Source organism: Natator depressus, chromosome 14, assembly GCF_965152275.1.
Source record: "Natator depressus isolate rNatDep1 chromosome 14, rNatDep2.hap1, whole genome shotgun sequence".
NCBI classification, from domain to species: domain Eukaryota; kingdom Metazoa; phylum Chordata; order Testudines; family Cheloniidae; genus Natator; species Natator depressus.
Window position 1 is genome coordinate 47,646,384 of NC_134247.1, and position 21,727 is coordinate 47,668,110.

Sequence of the window (21,727 nt, forward strand, 5' to 3'; positions counted from 1 at the left end):
CGCTGGCTCTGATGCAGTGAGGAAAGCAGCGAGCTCGCTGCCTACCCCCACTGGGACAGCAAGGGCAGCGCTGAGCACAGGGGGAGCTGAGACCCCAGCTGAGTGGGGGGAGACACAGGCAGGGCAGGGGATCTGTGGGGAGTGGCAAGGTGCTGGGTAAGGGAAGTTTGGATGAGCCTAGGCAGCCTTGTGATCTGATGGCTTTGTCTAGTCAGCAGGGTGGGAAGGCGAGGAGAGTGGAAGATGAGTGTCCCTGGACCTTACCTGTTAGCTGGGTGGAGAATTGGGACAGTGAAGGAAACGTGCCTGTGCCTGTCAGAGGTATTGACTTGCCTGTGGAGGGAGCTACCCTGATCTCCAAGCAGTTGTCTGTGACCAGCCTTGTGTGCTGGCACAAGGGGAATGAGATCCCAAGCTGTGTGTCTGGTAAAGGAGAAAGTGTGTCCGGCTCTTCTTGGTCTGTGGAGCAGACAGAAGGGGCCTTGCAGCCTGTGATGGTTGAGCGTCGTGCAGTTGTCTCAGAGCTGGTTCTGGATTCAGCTAAAGCCCAGGAAGGGAATGGTCCTAAGTTTGTGTCTGCTCAGGAGAATGGCCCTGTAACTAGGTCGCATCCAGTTAGTGTCGATGTAAAATCCCAGAGACCAGACAATTCTGGTGCTTGTATTTTGCCTGTTGCTCGTGTGTGGTTGGGAAAGGGTGTCGCAACTCTGTCTAATCAGGGTGAGATCCTAGCCAGGGCACAAGGAGAGCGTGAAGGTGATGTGATTGTGTTACCTATGGAGGGTGTGGAAACCTGTAGCAAGAAGGAAAAGATTCCTGAACTTGTGTGTGGCAAAGGGAAGGAGAAGGCTTCTGACCATTTATCTAGGAAGTCTGCCAGTTTGCCTGAAAGGGGATTGTGTAGGAATCCACCGGACGGGCCATAGGTAATTCTGGATGTAAGGGAGACCCAGAAAGAGTCTGTTGTTGCTCAGGAATGTGTTCCTCTAGAGCAAGCCCTAGGTAAAGAGGGTAAGAGCAGAATTTCTGGGAGGGGTGAATTGTTGCATAGAAAAGCCCTAGGGAAAGGAATCCTCATGGAGTCTTTGCAAACAGTTTACTGCAACTGAAGGGTGTGAAAGTGATTTAATCAAGAAAGTTTCAGTTCCTAACAGCCAGAAATTTTCTGTTGTGAATGGATCCACTGACTGTCCTGTTGAAAGACCCAGTGTGGATAGCTTTGAGAAGGTCTCAGATGGAGTGAAAGCTGTTAAGAAACTTAAACAGTCCTATAACCAAGTGGCTGTGTTTGGCCAGCTTGTTGGGGAGAAGACCCAATCCAAGTTTGACCCCCTGGGGTTTTGGGGTGGCCAAAGGGCGGGCCGCAGAAACCTTCCCACATGCGGCCTGCGAGTGCTATCGACCACCCCCGACCTAAGGGAGGGCGTGAAACTGGAAGGGCCTGGTGTAACTCCTACCAAGGAATGGCAGAGACGCTGGGGCATCCATGGGAACGTTGGTGGCTTCGAACTTCCCCAGGTCACCGCCTAAAGTGACCCCGCTCAGTTCGATCTCGAAGGCGGGAGAGATGTGACGAAGTGGGACTGTTCTTAATGGTTCCTCCGAATATTGTGGGGGTGCCTCAATTTCCCTTATGCAGTTCCTAAGTATCTAGGTGGTGGGGTAAGGGTGTATGATCATTGCAGAGCCCTAGAGGGCAGGTGTGTGCAGGGGTCTGGACACAGAGAATGGCCGACACCCTGTTTCCTGGCAACTGATGGCCTGGACCCTTCCCCCCTGCAAGGTGAGAGCTAAAGGGTTGGAGAACAAAGGAATCAGGTGACCTCCTGGCCTGGGAAAGGAACAAAGCCCAGAGGAGGGGGGGCTGGAGGGAGTTTCAGTTTGGGGCTGGCTAGGACATGGAGTGAAGGGCAGACGTGGTTGTCTGGCTCACTGCCCCCCAAAATGGACCCAGCTGAGGGGTCCTGTTCTCTGCACCTGCAAGCTCTGTGTTAGACCATGTTCCTGTCGTCTAATAAACCTCTGTTTTACTGGCTGGCTGAGAGTCCCGTCTGACTGCGGAGTTGGGGGGCAGGACCCTCTGGCTTCCCCAGGAGCCCCGCCTGAGCGGTCTCGCTGTGGGAAGCGCCCGGAGGGGCAGAGGATGCTGAATGCTCCGAGGTCAGACCCAGGAAGGTGGAAGCCGTGTGAGCTGTTTGCCCTGCAGACAGGCTGCTCACCGGAAGGCGACTGCCCCAGAGTCCTGACTGGCTTCATGGGGAGCAGTTCCAGAGCATCGCCCGGGCACTCCGTGACAACATAACACTGTGAGGTAAATTGAATGTGGGCTAACGGGCATGGGGGAGAGTTGGCGGGGAAAGGGGATAAAGGGATGTAACGCTGTGAGGTAAACTGAATGTGGGCTAATGGGAACGGGGGAGAGTTGGCGGGAAAAGGGGGTAAAGGGACGTAACGCTGTGAGGTAAATCGAGTGTGGGCTAAGGGAACGGGGGAGAGTTGGTGGGAAAAGGGGGTAAAGGGACGTAACGCTGTGAGGTAAATCGAATGTGGGCTAACGGGAACGGGGGAGAGTTGGCGGGAAAAGGGGGTAAAGGGACGTAACGCTGTGAGGTAAATCGAATGTGGGCTAATGGGAACGGGGGAGAGTTGGGGGGAAAAGGGGGTAAAGGGACGTAACGGTGTGAAGTAAATCGAATGTGGGCTAAGGGAACGGGGGAGAGTTGGCGGGAAAAGGGGGTAAAGGGACGTAACGCTGTGAGGTAAATCGAATGTGGGCTAACGGGCATGGGGGAGAGTTGGCGGGGAAAGGGGATAAAGGGATGTAACGCTGTGAGGTAAACTGAATGTGGGCTAATGGGAACGGGGGAGAGTTGGCGGGAAAAGGGGGTAAAGGGACGTAACGCTGTGAGGTAAATCGAGTGTGGGCTAAGGGAACGGGGGAGAGTTGGTGGGAAAAGGGGGTAAAGGGACGTAACGCTGTGAGGTAAATCGAATGTGGGCTAACGGGAACGGGGGAGAGTTGGCGGGAAAAGGGGGTAAAGGGACGTAACGCTGTGAGGTAAATCGAATGTGGGCTAATGGGAACGGGGGAGAGTTGGGGGGAAAAGGGGGTAAAGGGACGTAACGGTGTGAAGTAAATCGAATGTGGGCTAAGGGAACGGGGGAGAGTTGGTGGGAAAAGGGGGTAAAGGGACGTAACGGTGTGAGGTAAATCGAATGTGGGCTAAGGGAACGGGGGAGAGTTGGGGGGAAAAGGGGGTAAAGGGACGTAACGCTGTGAGGTAAATCGAGTGTGGGCTAAGGGAACGGGGGAGAGTTGGTGGGAAAAGGGGGTAAAGGGACGTAACGCTGTGAGGTAAACTGAATGTGGGCTAATGGGAACGGGGGAGAGTTGGCGGGAAAAGGGGGTAAAGGGACGTAACGCTGTGAGGTAAATCGAGTGTGGGCTAAGGGAACGGGGGAGAGTTGGTGGGAAAAGGGGGTAAAGGGACGTAACGCTGTGAGGTAAATCGAATGTGGGCTAACGGGAACGGGGGAGAGTTGGCGGGAAAAGGGGGTAAAGGGACGTAACGCTGTGAGGTAAATCGAATGTGGGCTAATGGGAACGGGGGAGAGTTGGGGGGAAAAGGGGGTAAAGGGACGTAACGGTGTGAAGTAAATCGAATGTGGGCTAAGGGAACGGGGGAGAGTTGGTGGGAAAAGGGGGTAAAGGGACGTAACGGTGTGAGGTAAATCGAATGTGGGCTAAGGGAACGGGGGAGAGTTGGGGGGAAAAGGGGGTAAAGGGACGTAACGCTGTGAGGTAAATCGAATGTGGGCTAACGGGAACGGGGGAGAGTTGGCGGGAAAAGGGGGTAAAGGGATGTAACGCTGTGAGGTAAATCGAATGTGGGCTAATGGGAACGGGGGAGAGTTGGGGGGAAAAGGGGGTAAAGGGACGTAACGGTGTGAAGTAAATCGAATGTGGGCTAAGGGAACGGGGGAGAGTTGGTGGGAAAAGGGGGTAAAGGGACGTAACGGTGTGAAGTAAATCGAATGTGGGCTAATGGGAACGGGGGAGAGTTGGGGGGAAAAGGGGGTAAAGGGACGTAACGCTGTGAGGTAAATCGAATGTGGGCTAAGGGAACGGGGGAGAGTTGGGGGGAAAAGGGGGTAAAGGGACGTAACGCTGTGAAGTAAATCGAATGTGGGCTAATGGGAACGGGGGAGAGTTGGCGGGAAAAGGGGGTAAAGGGATGTAACGCTGTGAGGTAAATCGAATGTGGGCTAACGGGAACGGGGGAGAGTTGGTGGGAAAAGGGGGTAAAGGGACGTAACGCTGTGAGGTAAATCGAATGTGGGCTAAGGGAACGGGGGAGAGTTGGTGGGAAAAGGGGGTAAAGGGACGTAACGCTGTGAGGTAAATCGAATGTGGGCTAATGGGAACGGGGGAGAGTTGGGGGGAAAAGGGGGTAAAGGGATGTAACGCTGTGAGGTAAATCGAATGTGGGCTAAGGGAACGGGGGAGAGTTGGTGGGAAAAGGGGGTAAAGGGACGTAACGCTGTGAGGTAAATCGAGTGTGGGCTAAGGGAACGGGGGAGAGTTGGTGGGAAAAGGGGGTAAAGGGACGTAACGCTGTGAGGTAAATCGAATGTGGGCTAATGGGAACGGGGGAGAGTTGGGGGGAAAAGGGGGTAAAGGGATGTAACGCTGTGAGGTAAATCGAATGTGGGCTAAGGGAACGGGGGAGAGTTGGTGGGAAAAGGGGGTAAAGGGACGTAACGGTGTGAAGTAAATCGAATGTGGGCTAATGGGAACGGGGGAGAGTTGGGGGGAAAAGGGGGTAAAGGGACGTAACGCTGTGAGGTAAATCGAATGTGGGCTAAGGGAACGGGGGAGAGTTGGGGGGAAAAGGGGGTAAAGGGACGTAACGCTGTGAAGTAAATCGAATGTGGGCTAATGGGAACGGGGGAGAGTTGGCGGGAAAAGGGGGTAAAGGGATGTAACGCTGTGAGGTAAATCGAATGTGGGCTAACGGGAACGGGGGAGAGTTGGCGGGAAAAGGGGGTAAAGGGACGTAACGCTGTGAGGTAAATCGAATGTGGGCTAACGGGCACGGGGGAGAGTTGGCGGGAAAAGGGGGTAAAGGGACGTAACGCTGTGAGGTAAATCGAATGTGGGCTAATGGGAACGGGGGAGAGTTGGCGGGAAAAGGGGGTAAAGGGACGTAACGCTGTGAGGTAAATCGAATGTGGGCTAACGGGCACGGGGGAGAGTTGGTGGGAAAAGGGGGTAAAGGGACGTAACGCTGTGAGGTAAACTGAATGTGGGCTAATGGGAACGGGGGAGAGTTGGGGGGAAAAGGGGGTAAAGGGACGTAACGCTGTGAGGTAAATCGAATATGGGCTAAGGGAACGGGGGAGAGTTGGTGGGAAAAGGGGGTAAAGGGACGTAACGCTGTGAGGTAAACTGAATGTGGGCTAATGGGAACGGGGGAGAGTTGGGGGGAAAAGGGGGTAAAGGGACGTAACGCTGTGAGGTAAATCGAATGTGGGCTAAGGGAACGGGGGAGAGTTGGCGGGAAGAAGAAGGTGGTAAACAACGATTGACAGATAACAGACGTAAGGGTCCTACGCAGTGACTGACAGGGGAGCGGGAGCAGAAGGCAGAGGGGGGCCGAAGGAGGCGAGGGGGGGACGGAGGTGAAGAAGACGCGAGCGGAGGGGAAGAGACGGACGCAGCAGAGGAGGGAGGGAGGAAAAAGAGGAGCAGGCAGCTGAGTGTGTCAGACACAAGGACAGGGACAGGGACAGCGCAGGGCAGTGTCTGGGTGGGCGTGGGGTGTAACAAGGACGTAGCTACGTGTGTGATTGCAAGAGGGATTTATCGGTGTAAAGCCGAATGAATCGCTGCCCCTTGCTGTCAGCTCCCTGTGAGCGCCTGGTCCCCGGCTGCAGGGAGCAGCCACTTGGCGTCGTTTCAAACTCTCCGGCAAGGCGGTGTGAGGGGCTGTAGGGCTCCGGGTCTGGACTGTTCCTGTGCTGGGGGCCCGGCTCTGACACTGGGAGACTCAGCGGCTCGGCCCCGAGCAGCTTGGGGGGTGTGGGGAGTCTGACCCACGCAATCCGGGCGAAAGCTCCGAGCTGAACTCAGAGCACAGAGACGTATCCTCCTGCTGGTCACAAGCTGGGGGTCGGTTTGCCAGGCCGGCCCATCTGCCCCACGGAGGGGAGTGCGATGCCATAGTGCCCCACTTGCCCCAGCCTCTGCCAGCTCGTCTGACTCTGTGCCGCCTCCTGCGACTGGAAAAGGGGGAACTGCTCCGTGACTGGCACTGGCAGAGACGGGAGACAGGATTGTGTCCGACCCTTTGGAGGGAAGCTGAGGCAAAGCTCTGGCTGGAGAAGGTCCCAGTGATCAGTGACTTGTAATGAGCAAGGGGCAGGAGAGAACGCAAACCCTGCCATTCAACAGCGTGAGGCCCAACACCCACAGGAGAAAACTGCTCTAACAACCATGCCAGAATCTCCCCCAGAGTAGAAGGGAGTCAGTGGACAGAGATCACTGAGACAGCAGGGCCAGCAGCTGGGCAGGGTCACCCCGACGCCGGGGTCCCATGCTCTGGGGGTCTGCCCCAATGAAGAGCTGGAGGCAGAATCTTCTCTGATCTATGCTGTGGAGAGAGAAGAAAATCGTTCCAAGGCAGCTTTAGCTGTGGGGGATCCCAGCTAGGGAAGGGGGATGGGAATTCAGCTCTGGGCTACCCCCCCAGTGTCACCTATGGACCCCAAATTGCGCTCTGCACAAAACCCCCCGGTCCTGACAGCGGGACAATGGACAGGCCTCCAGGAGAGAGCGTAACACCCCTACGCAGCCCCAGGTACCGGCCTGCACTCCCACCCCGAGAGCCGCGCTAAGGGGTACCCAGTGCATGCTGGGACACTGGCTGAGCTCTGCCCTCAGGGGTGACCTGTGGATGCTGTACCAGCCCTTTGGGGTTCCCTTGGTTTGGGCGAAGGCAGCGCGTGTGTCAGAGAATCCCGGGTAGCCGGGGAAGGGCGACGGCTGGGGACGGCCTCGCAGATTCCCACATTCCGAGGAACTGTCAGACCCAGAGTAACCAGCGATTGGGGCCCATGTGCAGTCACTGCTAGGCTCCCTCCTCCCCTCATGGGGACCCCCCAATACCCATAATGCACTGGGGCATCTGGGCCCCATACCCAGGATTTACTCACTGGCTGCCAGAGCGTAGCCGAGATCCATGGGGCCTGAAACACAAGCAGAGAATGAGGGTCAGTGTAGGGGTAACCCCTCCCCTGCGGAGACCCCGACCTCCCTCCCCTGGACACAGGGCTCCCCGTGACCCCAACTGCACCTCATCCAGGCCAACCTGACCCCAGTGCCCCCCACAGCAGGGCACACGGCGCCCAGCCAACGAGAGAGCCCACTCTGCCCCCAGCAGGGCTGGGCTACGTTGATCAGCCCAGCCCCATGGCCATGCCCCACCTCTCCTTGGGGGGCAGTGGCAGGAGCCATTCCCCCTTGGGCTGGCTGGGCCGCCCCACTCCCCAGACCTCCCCACATCACGGCTCCACGGGGACCGGCTCTTACCTGCTGATCTTCTCCTCCAGAGAATGACGCCGGCCCCTACGGCTCCAGCCAGAACCAGCACGGCCAGGACGATGGCCACCAGGACCCCGGGGGTCAGGAGGCCCTTCTTCCCAGGGGCTGTGGGATGAAGAAGGGCCCAGGTCACCGAAGGGAGCAGCCGCTGGGGCATCCTCCTGGGGCAGCCGCAGGCCTTTGCCTTGAACGTCTCCCCAAGGGCGTCTGCAGAGACCTGGCCTCTGGGGGTGGGGAAAGGCTGAGCTGGGAGGGGGACGGGGATGGGGCACAGAGGGTGGGCGCCCTGCCGGGCACTGCCAGCCACACACGCCACGCAGCAACCAGGCCCTTCCCTCGTAACGACATCAGCCTGTGGAACTCACCGTCACTGGATGCCACCACGGCCAGAAACTTAATGAGATTCTCTGAGGGATCAGCCATTTCTGTGGGTCACATGAATACCCAGAGCTCGACGAGTTCACACTGACGATGGGCAGGGATATTGACCTTCCTGTAGCAGGGTCACACCCCACCTCTGTAATTCCCATGGGCTGTGCCCCCAACCCCTGGGCCCTGCCATTCACCCCACCCTTACCCCAGACGAGTGTGGGCTCCGGCAGGCTGCTGTGCTCCACCCGGCAGGCGTAGCGGTGCCCGTCCTCCTGCTCTGGGGAGATCTCCAGGGACGACTGCATGTAATAGGTGCCGTCGGCATTGGGCAGGATCCCGCTGGAGTCCTTCTCCGCCAGGATGTCTTCTCCGTCCCGCACCCAAGAGATGTGGATGGGACGCGGGTAAAAGCCCCTGGCATGGCAGGAGAGGGTGATGGAGCCGTCGGGAGAGTCTGTGTGGGAAACCGAGACCTCGGGGGACACTGGGGGGGAGACACAGTGCGTGAGCCACATGCCAGGGGCCGGGACCATGTAACAGACAACAGGTAAAGGCCCTGCAGCGTCTCACAGACTTTAAGCTCAGAAGGGACCATTGTGATCATCTAGTCCGACCTCCTGCACATCGCAGGCCACAGCCCCTCACCCACCCACTCCTGTAACAGACCCGAACCTCTGGCTGGGTTACTGACAGCCTCGAACCGTGGGTTAAAGACATCACATGACAGAGACTCCACCAGTGACACTAGTTTAAACCTGCAAGTGACCCGTGCCCCATGCTGCAGAGGAAGCGAAGAGGAGACCCACCAGGGTCTCTGCCAATGTAACCCAAGGGAAAATTCCTTCCCGACCCCAAATCTGGTGATTGGTTAGACCCTGAGCATGTGGGTGAGACCCGCCAGCCAGACACCTGGGAGAGAATTCCCTGTAGTAACTCAGAGCCCTCCCCAGCCAGTGCCCCATCTCTGGGGCACTTGGGGCCCTTGGGGATTTTTGCTATTAGCAGTCACCGATGGGCCATGTGCCCCCCCGGTAGGCAGTCTCACCATCCCATCCCCTCCTAAACTCACCAAGCTCAGTCCTGGAGCCAGTTTGGTGTTTTTCTCCAACTGCTCCCCTCGGGAGGCTGCTCCAGAACTTCACACCTCTGATGGTTAGAAACCTTCGCCTAATTTCAAGCCTAAACTTGTTGATGGCCAGTTTGTATCCGTTTGTTCTTGTGTCCACATTGGCGCTTAACTTAAATATCTCCCTCAGCCTTTGTTAAATCAGATTTGCCCTCAGCCTGCATTTCGTCAGGCTAAACAAGCCAAGCCCTTTGAGTGTCCTCTCGTAAGGCAGGTTTTTCATTCCTCGGATCATCCTAGTAGCCCTTCTCTGTTCCAGTTTGAATTTGAATAGTCAGGTGTGTGAGAGACCTGGTCTGCACCTGTTTACACTGATTTGTAAATGGAGCCAGTTAATCTGGTGTAAATCCCCTCTGCAGACTCACTCAAATGGCTCACATTGGTATAACTGAACTGGGTGGTTGCCAGAACAGGCCTGGGCCCGGGTCTCCTTCGCTGCCCGCGATCCTGCGCTGTAACACGGCTACGCCCTGGCAGGTTGTCACTGGGCCGCCCAAACACACGTGTGCGATTTAGGGGCTAAGGGCCAGATTTCCAAATGCCCCTCGGTGCCTAACCCCGGTGAGCTCATGGGGAGCCAGGCACCTCCAATCGGAAATCCCAGCTGGCCCCTGTCTGCATTGTCAGGTGCTTAAATCTCTTTGTCACACGGCCCTGAGTCTCTGTCCCCGTCCATGTCTCTGCCCTCGACTGCGGAGGTGCCAGCGCTGGGCACAAGAACCTCAAAACAAGTTTTTTCTTTGTATAATGATACAATACATCTCCTTCCCCCACCCCGCCTCCTTCACACTCACAAAGGGCTGGCCTTTTCCAGACCGAACTTGGCAAAATTAATCAACTCAGCCCAGAGCTGGGATGTTTCAGCCCGAAAAGGGAAGTCTGAGGGAGCTGGAAGCCAACGGGAAAGGCCGTGCGAACGGAGACGCCCAGGCAGCCAGAACCGGCTAATAACCCGTCTGCTCTAATAACAACCCGTAGCTCTCGTCTAGCGCTTGTCATCGGTTGATCTCAAAGCACTTTACAAAGGAGGTCATTGTCCTCATTATGCAGAGGGGGAAACTGAGGCACAGAGAGGCGGCATGACTGGACCCATGTCACCCAGCAGGCCAGTGGCAGAGCTGGGATTAAAACCCAGGTGTCCTGAGTCCCACTCCGGTGCATTATCCACTAGGCCACACTGCCCATTCTGGACATGCCCATGTCCCGTTGGTGTCACTGCACCCCATCGCCCACTCCTCATGACAGATCCCTGCTGCTCACTCACCCTGCTGCTCCAGCACCGCCCTTCCCCGCTGCACCAGGCTCCGCAGGGTCCCCAGGCACTCGGACCGCAGGTAGTGCTGGACGTACAGAGTCCAAGTCTTGCCTGTCTCCCAGCGCTGCTTCTGGAGGAAGGCCGGCTGCACGGCCGCGACCCACGTCTCCGTCTGGGCATCAAAGCTGATGAAGTCCCTCCCGTCGTAGGCGTACTGAAACCTCGGGTCCACGGGGGTCTGGCCGCTCAGGGCACAGGTCACATGGAGCTGCTCAGTGTGAATCCCTGCGGGGGAGGGAGAGAGCTCAAACCCTGCACTGAGAGCTGGGAAATGTGTCTGTAGGGCAGAGTTGTCACGGAGTGTGGGGGAGTCCGGGCCCTGCACCCCTCTTCCTGGGATTCACTGAGACTCTCAGCCAGCCAGTAAAACGGAAGGTTTATTGGACAACAGGAACACCGTCCAAAACAGAGCTTGTGGGTACACCCAGGACCCCTCAGTCAAGTCCTTCTGGGGGGCAGGGAGCTTAGACCCCAGCCCTGGGGTTCCCTGTGTTCCTCCCCCTAGCCCAAAACTGAAACCAAAAAACCCCCCTCCCCCAGTCTCATTCCTCCTTCCCCCAGCTCCTCCTCCAGCCTTTGTCCACTTTCCTGGGCAAAGGTCTCACCTGGGTCCAACCCCGCCCAGCTCCGGTGACAGGCTCAGGTCTCCTCACTTCAGTGGAGTCACCCCCTGCTCTCCCATCCCCCGTGCAGACAGTCCCAGCAGAACTAGACGCCATTCCCTGGTCAGTCCACCCTGCTCCCTGCTGCGTCCCATCTCTCCCCCCTTCGAGACTGAACTGAGCGGGGTCACTGTGACCAGTGACCTGGGGAAGTTCGGGTCCCCCTCTCCGGGACAGCGCATCCGCTATCAGGTTGGCCCTTCCCTTCACGTGGACCACGTCCATGTCGTAATCCTGCAGGAGCAGGCTCCACCTCAGGAGCTTGGCGTTGGCTCCTTTCATCTGGTGCAGCCAGGTCAGGGGAGAGTGGTCGGTGTAGACGGTGAAGTGTCGCCCGAAGAGATAGGGCTCTAGTTTCTTGAGGGCCCACACCATGGCCAGGCACTCCTTCTCGATGGCCGCGTAGTGTTGCTCCCGGGGTAGCAACTTCTTGCTCAGGTACACGATGGGGTGTCTCTCCCCTTTTTCATCCTCCTGCATTAACACCGCCCCCAGTCCCGTGTCGGAGGCGTCGGTGAACACCACAAAGGGCTTGTCAAAGTCTGGGTTTGCCAGAACTGGGCCACTGACCAGAGCCTCCTTCAGCGCCCGGAAAGCCTCCTGGCACTGCTCGGTCCAGACCACCTTGTCTGGCTTCCCCTTCTTGCATAGCTCAGTGATGGGGGTGGTTTTGGCGCTAAGGTGGGGCACAAATCTTTGGTAGTATCCTGCCATCCCACTAAAGGCTTGGACCTGCTTTTTGGTGTGGGGAGCGGGCCAGTCTCTGATCACCTCCACCTTGGCTGGTTCCGGCTTTAGGCGGCCACTCCCCACCCGATGGCCCAAGTAAGATACTTCAGCCATCCCCACCTTGCACTTCTCCGTTTTTACAGTCAGCCCAGCCCCCTGGAGTCGGTCCAGCACTTGTCTAACCTGGGACACGTGGTCCTCCCAGGTCTGGCTAAAGACACAGATGTCGTCAATATACGCCACGGCAAAACTCTCCATCCCCCTCAGAAGCTGGTCCACCAGGCGCTGGAAGGTGGCCGGCGCTCCCTTGAGGCCGAAAGGAAGGGTCAGGAACTCATAGAGCCCCAGAGGGGTGATAAAGGCCGATTTCAGCCGGGCATCTGAATCCAGCGGCACTTGCCAGTAGCCCTTTGTAAGGTCCATGGTGGTAAGGTACCGAGCTCCTCCCAGCTTGTCTAGGAGCTCGTCTGGCCTGGGCATGGGGTAGGCATCAGATACAGTGATGGCATTGAGCTTCCGATAGTCCACACAGAACCGGACTGACCCATCCTTTTTGGGGACCAGCACCACCGGCGAGGCCCAAGGGCTGGCCGATGGCTGGATCACGCCCAAAGCCATCATGTCCCGGACCTCTCTTTCCAGGTCCTGAGCAGTTTTCCCCGTGACTCGGAAGGGGGAGCATCTTATCGGCGGGTGCGACCCTGTCTGCACCCGGTGGACAGTCAGATTAGTGCGTCCAGGCTGGTTGAAAAACAGCTGTCGGTACGGATGCAGCACCCCCTTGACCTCAGCTTGCTGGGCAGGGGTTAGCTGATCCGAGAGGGGAATTGTTTCCAGGGGGGAACCAGCTCTGGCCCCAGGGAATAGACCCTTACTAAAGGGTCATCTCCCTGCTCCTCCCACTGTCCACACACGGCCAACACCACATTCCCCCTGGCATAATATGGCTTCATCATATTCACATGGTACACCCGGCGGTGGTGGGCCCGGTTCGACAGCTCCACCACATAGTTTACCTCATTGAGCTGCTTGACGACCTTGAAAGGGCCCTCCCAGGTGGCCTGTAGTTTGTTCTTTCTCACGGGGATGAGAACCATCACCTGATCCCCGGTGGCGTAGGCCCGGGCCCGCGCTGTGCGGTCATACCAGACCTTCTGCTTCCTCTGGGCTCTGGCCAGATTCTCCCTGGCCAGGCCCATGAGTTCAGCCAGTCTCTCTCGGAAGATCAGGACATACTCCACCACTGACTCTCCATCGGGAGTGGCCTTCCCCTCCCACTCGTCTCTCATCAGGTCCAGGGGGCCCCTCACCCTCCTTCCATATAACAGTTCGAAAGGCGAAAATCCGGTAGACTCCTGGGGCACCTCCCTGTACGCGAACAGCAGGTGAGGTAAGTACTTGTCCCAATCCTGCGGGTGCTGGTTCATAAAGGTTTTCAGCATCATCTTTAGCGTCCCGTTGAACCTCTCCACCAGCCCATTGGACTGGGGGTGATACGCTGAGGCCCAGTCGTGCCGGACCCCACATTTCTCCCACAAGCACCGGAGCAGGGCCGACATGAAGTTGGAGCCTTGGTCTGTCAAGACTTCCTTGGGGAATCCCACTCGGCTGAAAATGGTCAGGAGCGCATCTGCACGGTGTCTGCTTCAATGGAAGCTAAGGGCACTGCCTCGGGGTAGCGGGTGGCGAAATCTACCACCCCCAGAATGTATTTCTTCCCCGACCGGGTCGTCTTGCTGAGAGGCCCCACGATGTCCATGGCCACCTTCTGGAAAGGCTCCTCTATGATGGGCAAAGGTCTCAAGGCCGCTTTCCCCTTGTCCCGGGCCTTCCCCGCCCTCTGACAGGGGTCACAGGATCGGCAATACTGCCGGACGGTGGTAAAGACCCCGGGCCAGTAAAAGTTCTGTAGCAACCTCTGCCGGGTGCGCCGGATTCCCTGGTGCCCTGCGAGGGGGATGTCATGGGCCAGGGACAGGAGCTTGCGGCGGTACTTCTGGGGGACCACCAGCTGCCTCCTGATCCCACAGGACTCCCCTTCCCCTGGGGGAGCCCATTCTCGGTACAGGAACCCCTTCTCCCACAGGAACCTCTCCTGGCAGCCTCTCCTCATGGTCCGTCCCACACTGAGGTCGGCCAGGTCCCTGAGCTTCCGCAAGGAGGGATCTTTCCTCAACTCGGCCTGGAACTCAGCGGCTGGGGAAGGGATGGGGCCCGGTTCCCTCTCATTGGCCGGGTCTGAGGCCACAGCCACTCTGAGCCGTGCCCCTCGGCACTCCCTCCCCACCAGGGTAGGGTCCTGCGCCTCCGGTGTGGTACCCTCCCCAAGGTCAGGGCGCAGTGCCCCTCGCCGGCTCTGGCTACAGGTCACGAAGGGGAACAAGGCGCTCGCTCTGCAGGGACAGCCCCGCACCCACCCTGTAAACGGAGAACCTTGAGTCCGGAGCATCCAGCCCCCCAGGGGAGCCGGTCTGGGGCCCTCCTCCCTCCTGAGCAGTTGGTAGGGAAGCCTTGCCTGGGCCTGCCCCTCATCCAGCTGGGTCCCTACCCAGTTAACCCTGGGTGGGTTGGGTCTGCTCAGTTTGTCCCTGAGCCCGGGGCACTGGGTCCGTACGTGGCCTCTCTGGCCACAGTGATAGCAGCTCAGGTCACGTTGGTCCCCTCGAGCAGGTCGGTTGGCCCTGAAAGCTGGATGTTCCCCTTGGGAGGGGGTTCTCCATATTCCCCCTTTGGGAGGTCCCATGGTGACTCTCTCTCTGCATCGTGGGGGGCCTGTTCCTTTGGGACTCCTCCCTGCCACTCCCTGACCGACTGTTCACAAACTCATCGGCCAGCCGCCCTGTGTGTTTCTGGATTTTTGTCCACCAACCACAGCCTCAGGTTGGATTGGCACCGCTCATACAGTTGCTCCAGTACGATCAGTTTAACCAGGTCTGCCTTTGTCTGGGCCCCCTCGGCCCACTTGGTGGCATATCAATCCATGCGGATGGCTAGTTGCAGATATGAGGCCTCAGGGGTTTTACGCTGACTCCGGAACCTTTCCCGATACATCTCCGGAGTCGGCCCAAACTCGCGTAGCAGGGCCTTTTTGAACAGTTCGTAGTTCCCTTTCTCCGCCCCTTCCAGTCGGCTGTACAATGCCATGGCCTCGGGGTCCAGTAAAGGGGTGAGAGACCGGAGCCTGTCCGCAGGATCAACCTGGTGCAGCTCGCAGGCTGTTTCAAAGGCATCCAGGAAGTCATCCATGTCCTCCCACTCCTTACGCTGGGCCAGGAGGCACTTATCAAAGCTCCGTGCAGTCCCGGATCCCCCATCACTCACCGCAGCCGGGGGCTCGCTGCTCCTCAGCCTGGCCAGCTCCAGCTCATGCTGTCTCTGCTTCTCCTTCTCCTCCAGCTCATGCTGACGCTGCTTTTCCCGCTCCTCCTGCAGTTCCCGCTGCCTGAGCTCCAACTCTCCCAGTTTTAGCTCATTCTCCCATTGCAGCCACCTCAGCTCCAGCGATGGGGAGCTCCGCCGGGAGGGTCCCCTGCTGGCTGCAGGGGTCACAGTGCCCTCATATTTGCTGGGCTCCTTCCAGCCCTTCCCCTAGGTATAGGTCGGAGGGGTCTTGGGAAGCCCTCAGCAGCCTCCTGTTCACTCCCCGCTGGGACAGACACCGGTGCCTGCCCTGCATCTGCCAGGCTGCTTCCCTCAGGGACAGGGATCGGTTCGTTCCAGTGATCTCCCTCCTCCAGCTGGGCAATCAGCTGTTCCTTGGTGGACCCCCCAATGCGCAGCCCCCTCTGCCTGCACAGCTCCACCAGGTCGCTCTTAAGGCGTTTAGCGTACATCTCCCTGCTGTCCACTCGCAGGCCGGGCAGCTGTCCACGGTTTCCAGGGAGAACCCCTAGTGTGCCAGTCCTTCTTGAGGTCACCACCTCTTTGCCAGGGTCGAGCTGCAGACTCCTCCGCCCCTGGGACCACTCGCTGCAATCCCCCGGGGAACCCTGTTACTGCAAAAGTCCTTCTCTCTCCCAGGGCCAAGCCGCAGACTCCTCCGCCCCTGAGACTGCTCACCGCAGTCCCTGGGGGACCCCATTACTGCACAGTCCTTCTCGCTGGTCACACACTCCCAGGGGTTAACTGCCCCCCGAAACCGCTCCTCTCTGAGCCTTCAGCACGCCTGGTCCTCGTCAATCCCCCTTTGTTTTACTGCTCCCCAGTCACTTACTGCAGGAAGCGCCGTTCACGGGGTGCAGTACATCCCACCGCTGCCACCAGTTGTCACAGAGTGTGGGGGAGTCAGGGCCCTGCACCCCTCTTCCTGGGATTCACTGAGACTCTCAGCCAGCCAGTAAAACGGAAGGTTTATTGGACCACAGGAACACAGTCCAAAACAGAGCTTGTGGGGACACCCAGGACCCCTCAGTCAAGTCCTTCTCGGGGGCAGGGAGCTTAGACCCCAGCCCTGGGGTTCCCTGCGTTTCACCACCCAGCCCAAAACTGAAACCAAAAAACCCCCCTCCCCCAGTCTCATTCCTCCTTCCCCCAGCTCCTCCTCCAGCCTTTGTCCACTTTCCCGGGCAAAGGTGTCACCTGGGTCCAACCCCGCCCAGCTCCGGTGACAGGCTCAGGTCTCCTCACTTCAGTGGAGTCACCCCCTGCTCTCCCATCCCCCGTGCAGACAGTCCCAGCAGAACTAGACGCCATTCCCCGGTCAGTCCACCCCGCTCCCTGCTGCGTCACAGGGCGGGTGGGGTCAGAGGGGCTCGGCCGGACGGTGACACCAGGGCACTGAGAGCTGGGAAATGTGTCTGTAGGTGGGGGGGCTCGGGGGGGACTCAGCCAGACGGTGACACCGAAACTTTACCGTCTCTGACCATGCGCCTGGCCTCGTGCTGAGCTAGTGAACAATCCCAGAGGACACTGAGAAGCAGGAGGGGTCAGAGCAGACCCACGGGAAGGACTGAGGGGTTGGGATCCTGCCGGACAGTTACTGAGCTCTTCGATTCTCTCCACCGGTGCACATGAGAGGTGCCATACAGGGTGAGACCAAGATCTGACAGTGGCCAACACCAGAGATTCAGGGGAAGTGAACAGAACAGGGCAATTTTGGAGTGATCCACCCGTCTTCCCTCCTGGCTTCCAGCAGGCGGAGTCTAAGGACACCCAGAGCATGGGGTTGTGTCCCGGACCATGTTGGCTAATAGCCATTGATGGAGCTATCCTCCAGGAACTTATCTAATTATTTTTTGAACCCAGTTATACTTTTGGCCATCACAACATCCCCCAGGAATGAGGTCCACAGATTGATTGTCTGTTGTGTGAAAAAGTACTTCCTTTGGTCTGTATTAGATCTGCTGCCTGTTAATTTCATCAGGTGCCCCCTAGTTTTTGTGTTATGAGAAGGAGTAAATAACACTTCCTTCTACACTTTCTCCACACCAGCCATGATTTTATAGACCTCTAGCATATCCCCCTTTAGTCGTCTCTTTTCTAAGCTCAGCACCCCTAATCTTCTTGGTCTCTCCTCATATGGAAGCCGTTCCATACCCATGATTATCTTTGCTACCCTTTCCTCTGAACCTTTTCCAGATCCACTATGTCCCTTTTGAGATGGGGCAGCCATATCTGCATGCAGTATTCAAGGTGAGGGCGCACTATGGGTTTATTTAGTGGCATTATGGTATTTATTTATTTTCTATTCCTTTCCTAAAACTTCCTGACGTTCTGTTAGCCTTGGGAAAGGCTGTTTCTGCAGAATTATAATTTTTCATGAGAAAAATTCAATTTGGCCAGAAAACGTTGATTTTCTATTGGGGAAATTAAAAGGGAAGATCCCAGGGCTGCCCGGCTCCCTGCCTGGGATTCTCCCGAGATGGAATTTCTGAAAAGTTTCCTTCCCACGGAAACCTCCCATTTCTGACTCTTCTTTCTGAATGGGAATGAAAACACTTCTGGGAATGTGAAATTTTCTGTGGGAAGAAAACTGCATTTTCCAACCAGCTCTGGTTTGGGCCGCACCTAGCACAGCGAGGCCCCGATCCCCAGTGAGAGTGATTCTGAGCGGGCAGCTCTCGTGTGTCTATTAATAACAACAACTCTCAGACACTCACCGCCCGTCTGGTTGTACAGCTGCATCCACCTCCTGTTATGGACTTTACAGCGCTCCTCGTGCCCCCAGAACTCCCGGGTCTTTTCCTGGAGATACTCAGCGCCCACGGCCTGTGCCGCCCACTCCTGAGTGGGTCTGACCTCTCGCGTGTCACTTCTGTAGTACGCGATCTGAATGTCATCCAGTTTGGTGATCATGGTGAGGTGATGAGTCCCATCTTCGTGGGTGACGGCTGTGACTAGCACGGCCAGGCTGTGGCGCCCTAAAGCAACAGGAGTGAAGTTGAGTTAACAAGCGGCTTCGTTCCTTGCTCACGGGACACCAGGGCCACCCAGTGGGGACCAGCAGAGACCTCCCACTCCCAGCCACGTCCCTCTGCCCTCAGCCCCATCCTGGGCGAGGGACAAGCTGGGGTGTGTCAGTAACTCACACTGCGCGGAGCCGAGGGGGAATCAGGAAGGACGATCTCTCAGCCCACGCCTCTGAAAGTTGGCGGCTTGTTTAGGGGGGTCAGATATTGGCAGGGGGTTAACTGCCCCCCTAAGAACTGCCCCCATGAGCAAATGTCCTGAGGATGGGAGGGGTGGATGGGCAAACTGCCTACAGCGGAACTGGGGCATTTGTGGCCCGTGTGCCTGTCTGTGGTGTGCGTGTGCGTGTGATGTCTGCACGGGTGTACCTGTGGGGCGGGGCACGTGCGTGTGCAAGGCCCTTCGTTGTCAGTTTTTACTGAAAAATTCCCAGGTTTGACAGAAGCCGTTGTTTGGTGTTAACTCATTTTTCACCCCGATTTTGGCTCACTCAGGCCCACGGAAATACTGATTGTGGTAAGAAAATCCAACCCCTGACAGCAGGTCGATGTGTTTGTGTGAATAATGAATTAGTCTAAGTGTCAATGCAAGGCTACCTGTTAACGTAACGCAATGGAGAGGAAGTTACACACACACACGACACACACACGTGTGTACATACCATTAAATGCAGCTCCTGAAATAAACCACAACATTAAACTGCTTTCACTTTCAATACTCAGACTTTTCCCTCTTTGTTGCTTTTTTTCTGCCCTCCCGTCCCCCAGTATTAACCCGGAGATTGCCCCGGAAAACTGGGCAGTTAATAGCCGGTGCTGGTTTTCACCCACTTTTTACAAGTTTTGTAATTAGCACTGATAAATTCCCAGGAACATTTAAACAAATTAAAATCTGAAAACAAAGGACCTGGGGCGGTGGCGTGCATGTCGGTATGCAAAGGTGATGATTCCGGGTGGGGGGCGCACAGGGTCAAGTGCCCCCAGATTTCTGCCAGGGTTTATGTGCCCGGCCCTGAACCCCACTGCATACCACCAGAACCTCTACATTGTGCCCCCCCACTATCAACAGTTACGTGCCCTGGCTGGTGGGGTTCACACGCCCCTTCCCAGGAACTAAACAGGCCAGTCCTGCAGGGATGTGGGGCTCTCAGGGGGCCAATCAAGCAGTTCCCCCCCCTTTTTTGTGCCAGAGGCAGGGGACAACAAGCCCCCCCACCCTGCAGGGAAAGCAGCCCCCAGAGTTTCCCTGAGGGTGTCTGCCACGCAGCGTGGCCTGGGGCGGGGAGATGGCTGGTGCAGACAGGCTGCAGGAGTGGGCAGGACTCTCCTTTGCTCCTGGAAACCTCCGTTACTACCTTTTGTTTCCACCTCAGCTGAGCCCGGTGCAGCCAGCCGGGTTACTGCACAGCGGTGCCGGAGCCGGGGTACCAGGGGTAGCCCGAACTCACCCACTTCTCACTGGTGACAGGGAGTTTCGCTGAGATGAGGTGACCCATTCACCACCACCCCACTGCCCGCGAGGGTCGCTGGGCCGGTCACCCTCTGCTCCCCCAGCGCGGGCTGGCTCCCTGGTTTGACATCGCCCCTAGGGGCTGGGGGGCGGCTCTTGGGCTGGCGTGTTGGGGACTCCTGGCAGAGCCCCCCGAGAAGGATGGGGGAACGCGGCTCAGGCCCACGGAGGAGACAGAGCCGAGGGGCTGGACAGTTGTAGATTTCAAGGCCAGACGGGACCATTCATTATCTGAACTAGCTCCCAGCGCCTAGGAGCCTCCATCCTGGCCCAGGACCCGGCTGCCCAGGTCTGTACAAAGGCAGAACAGCCCAAGGAGCCCACCCCCAATGGCCGCCCGATGGGGTGCCCCCCCGCCATCCCCACGCCCAGCTGGAAACTAGCCGTTTTAGTGCCCCAGGGCCAGCAAGCGTCTTTGTGCCCCTACCCGGCTATTTCGTCATATTTCCACCCGTTTTCTGGCTCCTGCACCTCTGCACCCTGGGCGGCTGCCCCCCTCGCCCCGTCGCACCTGCCCCCCATTGCTGGTAGTCGGCATTAATCCGTCTATCGGCCGGCTGCGGGCGGGGCGCGGCTGCTGGCGGGGTGCTGCCTTCAGAGCTGGGCGGCTGCCCCCCTCGCCCCGTGGCGCCCGCCCCCCACTGCTGGTAGTCGGCATTAATCCGTCTATCGGCCGGCTGCGGGCGGGGTGCGGCTGCTGGCGGGGCGCTGCCTTCAGAGCTGGGCGGCTGCCCCCCTCGCCCCGTGGCGCCCGCCCCCCACTGCTGGTAATCGGCATTAATCCGTCTATCGGCCGGCTGCGGGCGGGGCGCGGCTGCTGGCCGAGGCGCTGCCTTCAGAGCTGGGCGGCTGCCCCCCTCGCCCCGTGGCGCCCGCCCCCCATTGCTGGTAGTCGGCATTAATCCGTCTATTGGCCGGCTGCGGGCGGGGCGCGGCTGCTGGCGGGGCGCTGCCTTCAGAGCTGGGCGGCTGCCCCCCTCGCCCCGTGGCGCCCGCCCCCCATTGCTGGTAGTCGGCATTAATCCGTCTATTGGCCGGCTGCGGGCGGGGCACTGCCTTCAGAGCTGGGCGGCTGCCCCCCTCGCCCCGTGGCGCCCGCCCCCCATTGCTGGTAGTCGGCATTAATCCGTCTATCGGCCGGCTGCGGGCGGGCGCTGCCTTCAGAGCTGGGCGGCCGGAGAGCGGCGGCTGCTGGCCGGGCCGGCGCGGGAGGCCCCGGTATCGAATCCCCTCCCGCACCAGTTCCCGCCCCGTTTTCACCCTGCGCCCGCTCTCACGGCAGCGGGATCCCACCCCGAGGGTCGCGCCCCCCAGTTTGCGCCCCCCCCCGTGTCAGAGGGCGATGCCCGGCCTGCCACGGTGACACCCCCAGCCGGGGCTCACCCTGCCCCCCCCCCCGGTACTCACCGCCCGCCGCGGCTGGAGCCCGGAGCGCCCCGCAGAGCGCCAGGAGCAGCCCCCAGGCCATGGGTCCTGGCCGGGGGGCGGGGAATGGGCGCCTCGAGAAGACGGAGCCCCGAATATCCAGGCGTGGGGTCACCCGGCCCGCGGGGGGCGCAGCCCAGCGGGGCCAGGAGAGCCGGGCAGCGGGGCGCAGACCTGCGGGCTCCCTGGCACTGTCCCCGGCACTGTCCCAAGCGTCGCCGCTGCCCGTGGCCGTCCAATCAGGGCGCAGGCCGCAGGGGTTCGTCATCGGTATCCGGGCAGGCAGGGCTGGGCGAGGCTACGCCGCCGACCCCATGCCGGCGCAGTCCCGCCCCGTGCCCGGGGGTGGGTGCGAGGGGCCGGGGCCGCGCTGCGGGCGGGGCGGGGACTCGGGGAGGGGCTGGACCCGCTCTGGGGCAGGGCACGGGGCACCATGGGGCGCAAAGGGGGCCCAGGAGCGACCCCCGGCTGGGAAGCAGACGAAGGTTGCGGACCCTCCGAGGGGCGAGGCTGGAGCAGCCCCGGAGGAGCGGGGGGGGGCACAAACAAGCCCCCCATTGCCAGAGCCAGCTGGCGCT

The 21,727-nt window shown here is 58.9% G+C and overlaps 1 protein-coding gene across 1 annotated transcript; it reads right to left on the minus strand.

The window, feature by feature from the left end:
- Nucleotides 1–5,437: 5,437 nt before the first annotated feature.
- LOC141998118 (class I histocompatibility antigen, F10 alpha chain-like) lies at nt 5,438–21,417 on the minus strand. The gene is made up of 7 exons (XM_074970749.1): nt 21,132–21,417; nt 17,906–18,166; nt 10,366–10,641; nt 8,181–8,459; nt 7,592–7,708; nt 7,216–7,248; nt 5,438–6,653 (listed from the first exon to the last, which is right to left on the minus strand). The coding sequence occupies exons 1-7, from the start codon at nt 21,415–21,417 to the stop codon at nt 6,649–6,651; spliced, it is 1,257 nt and encodes a 418-aa protein (XP_074826850.1). The 3' UTR covers nt 5,438–6,648.
- Between the last annotated feature and the right edge of the window lie 310 nt (nt 21,418–21,727).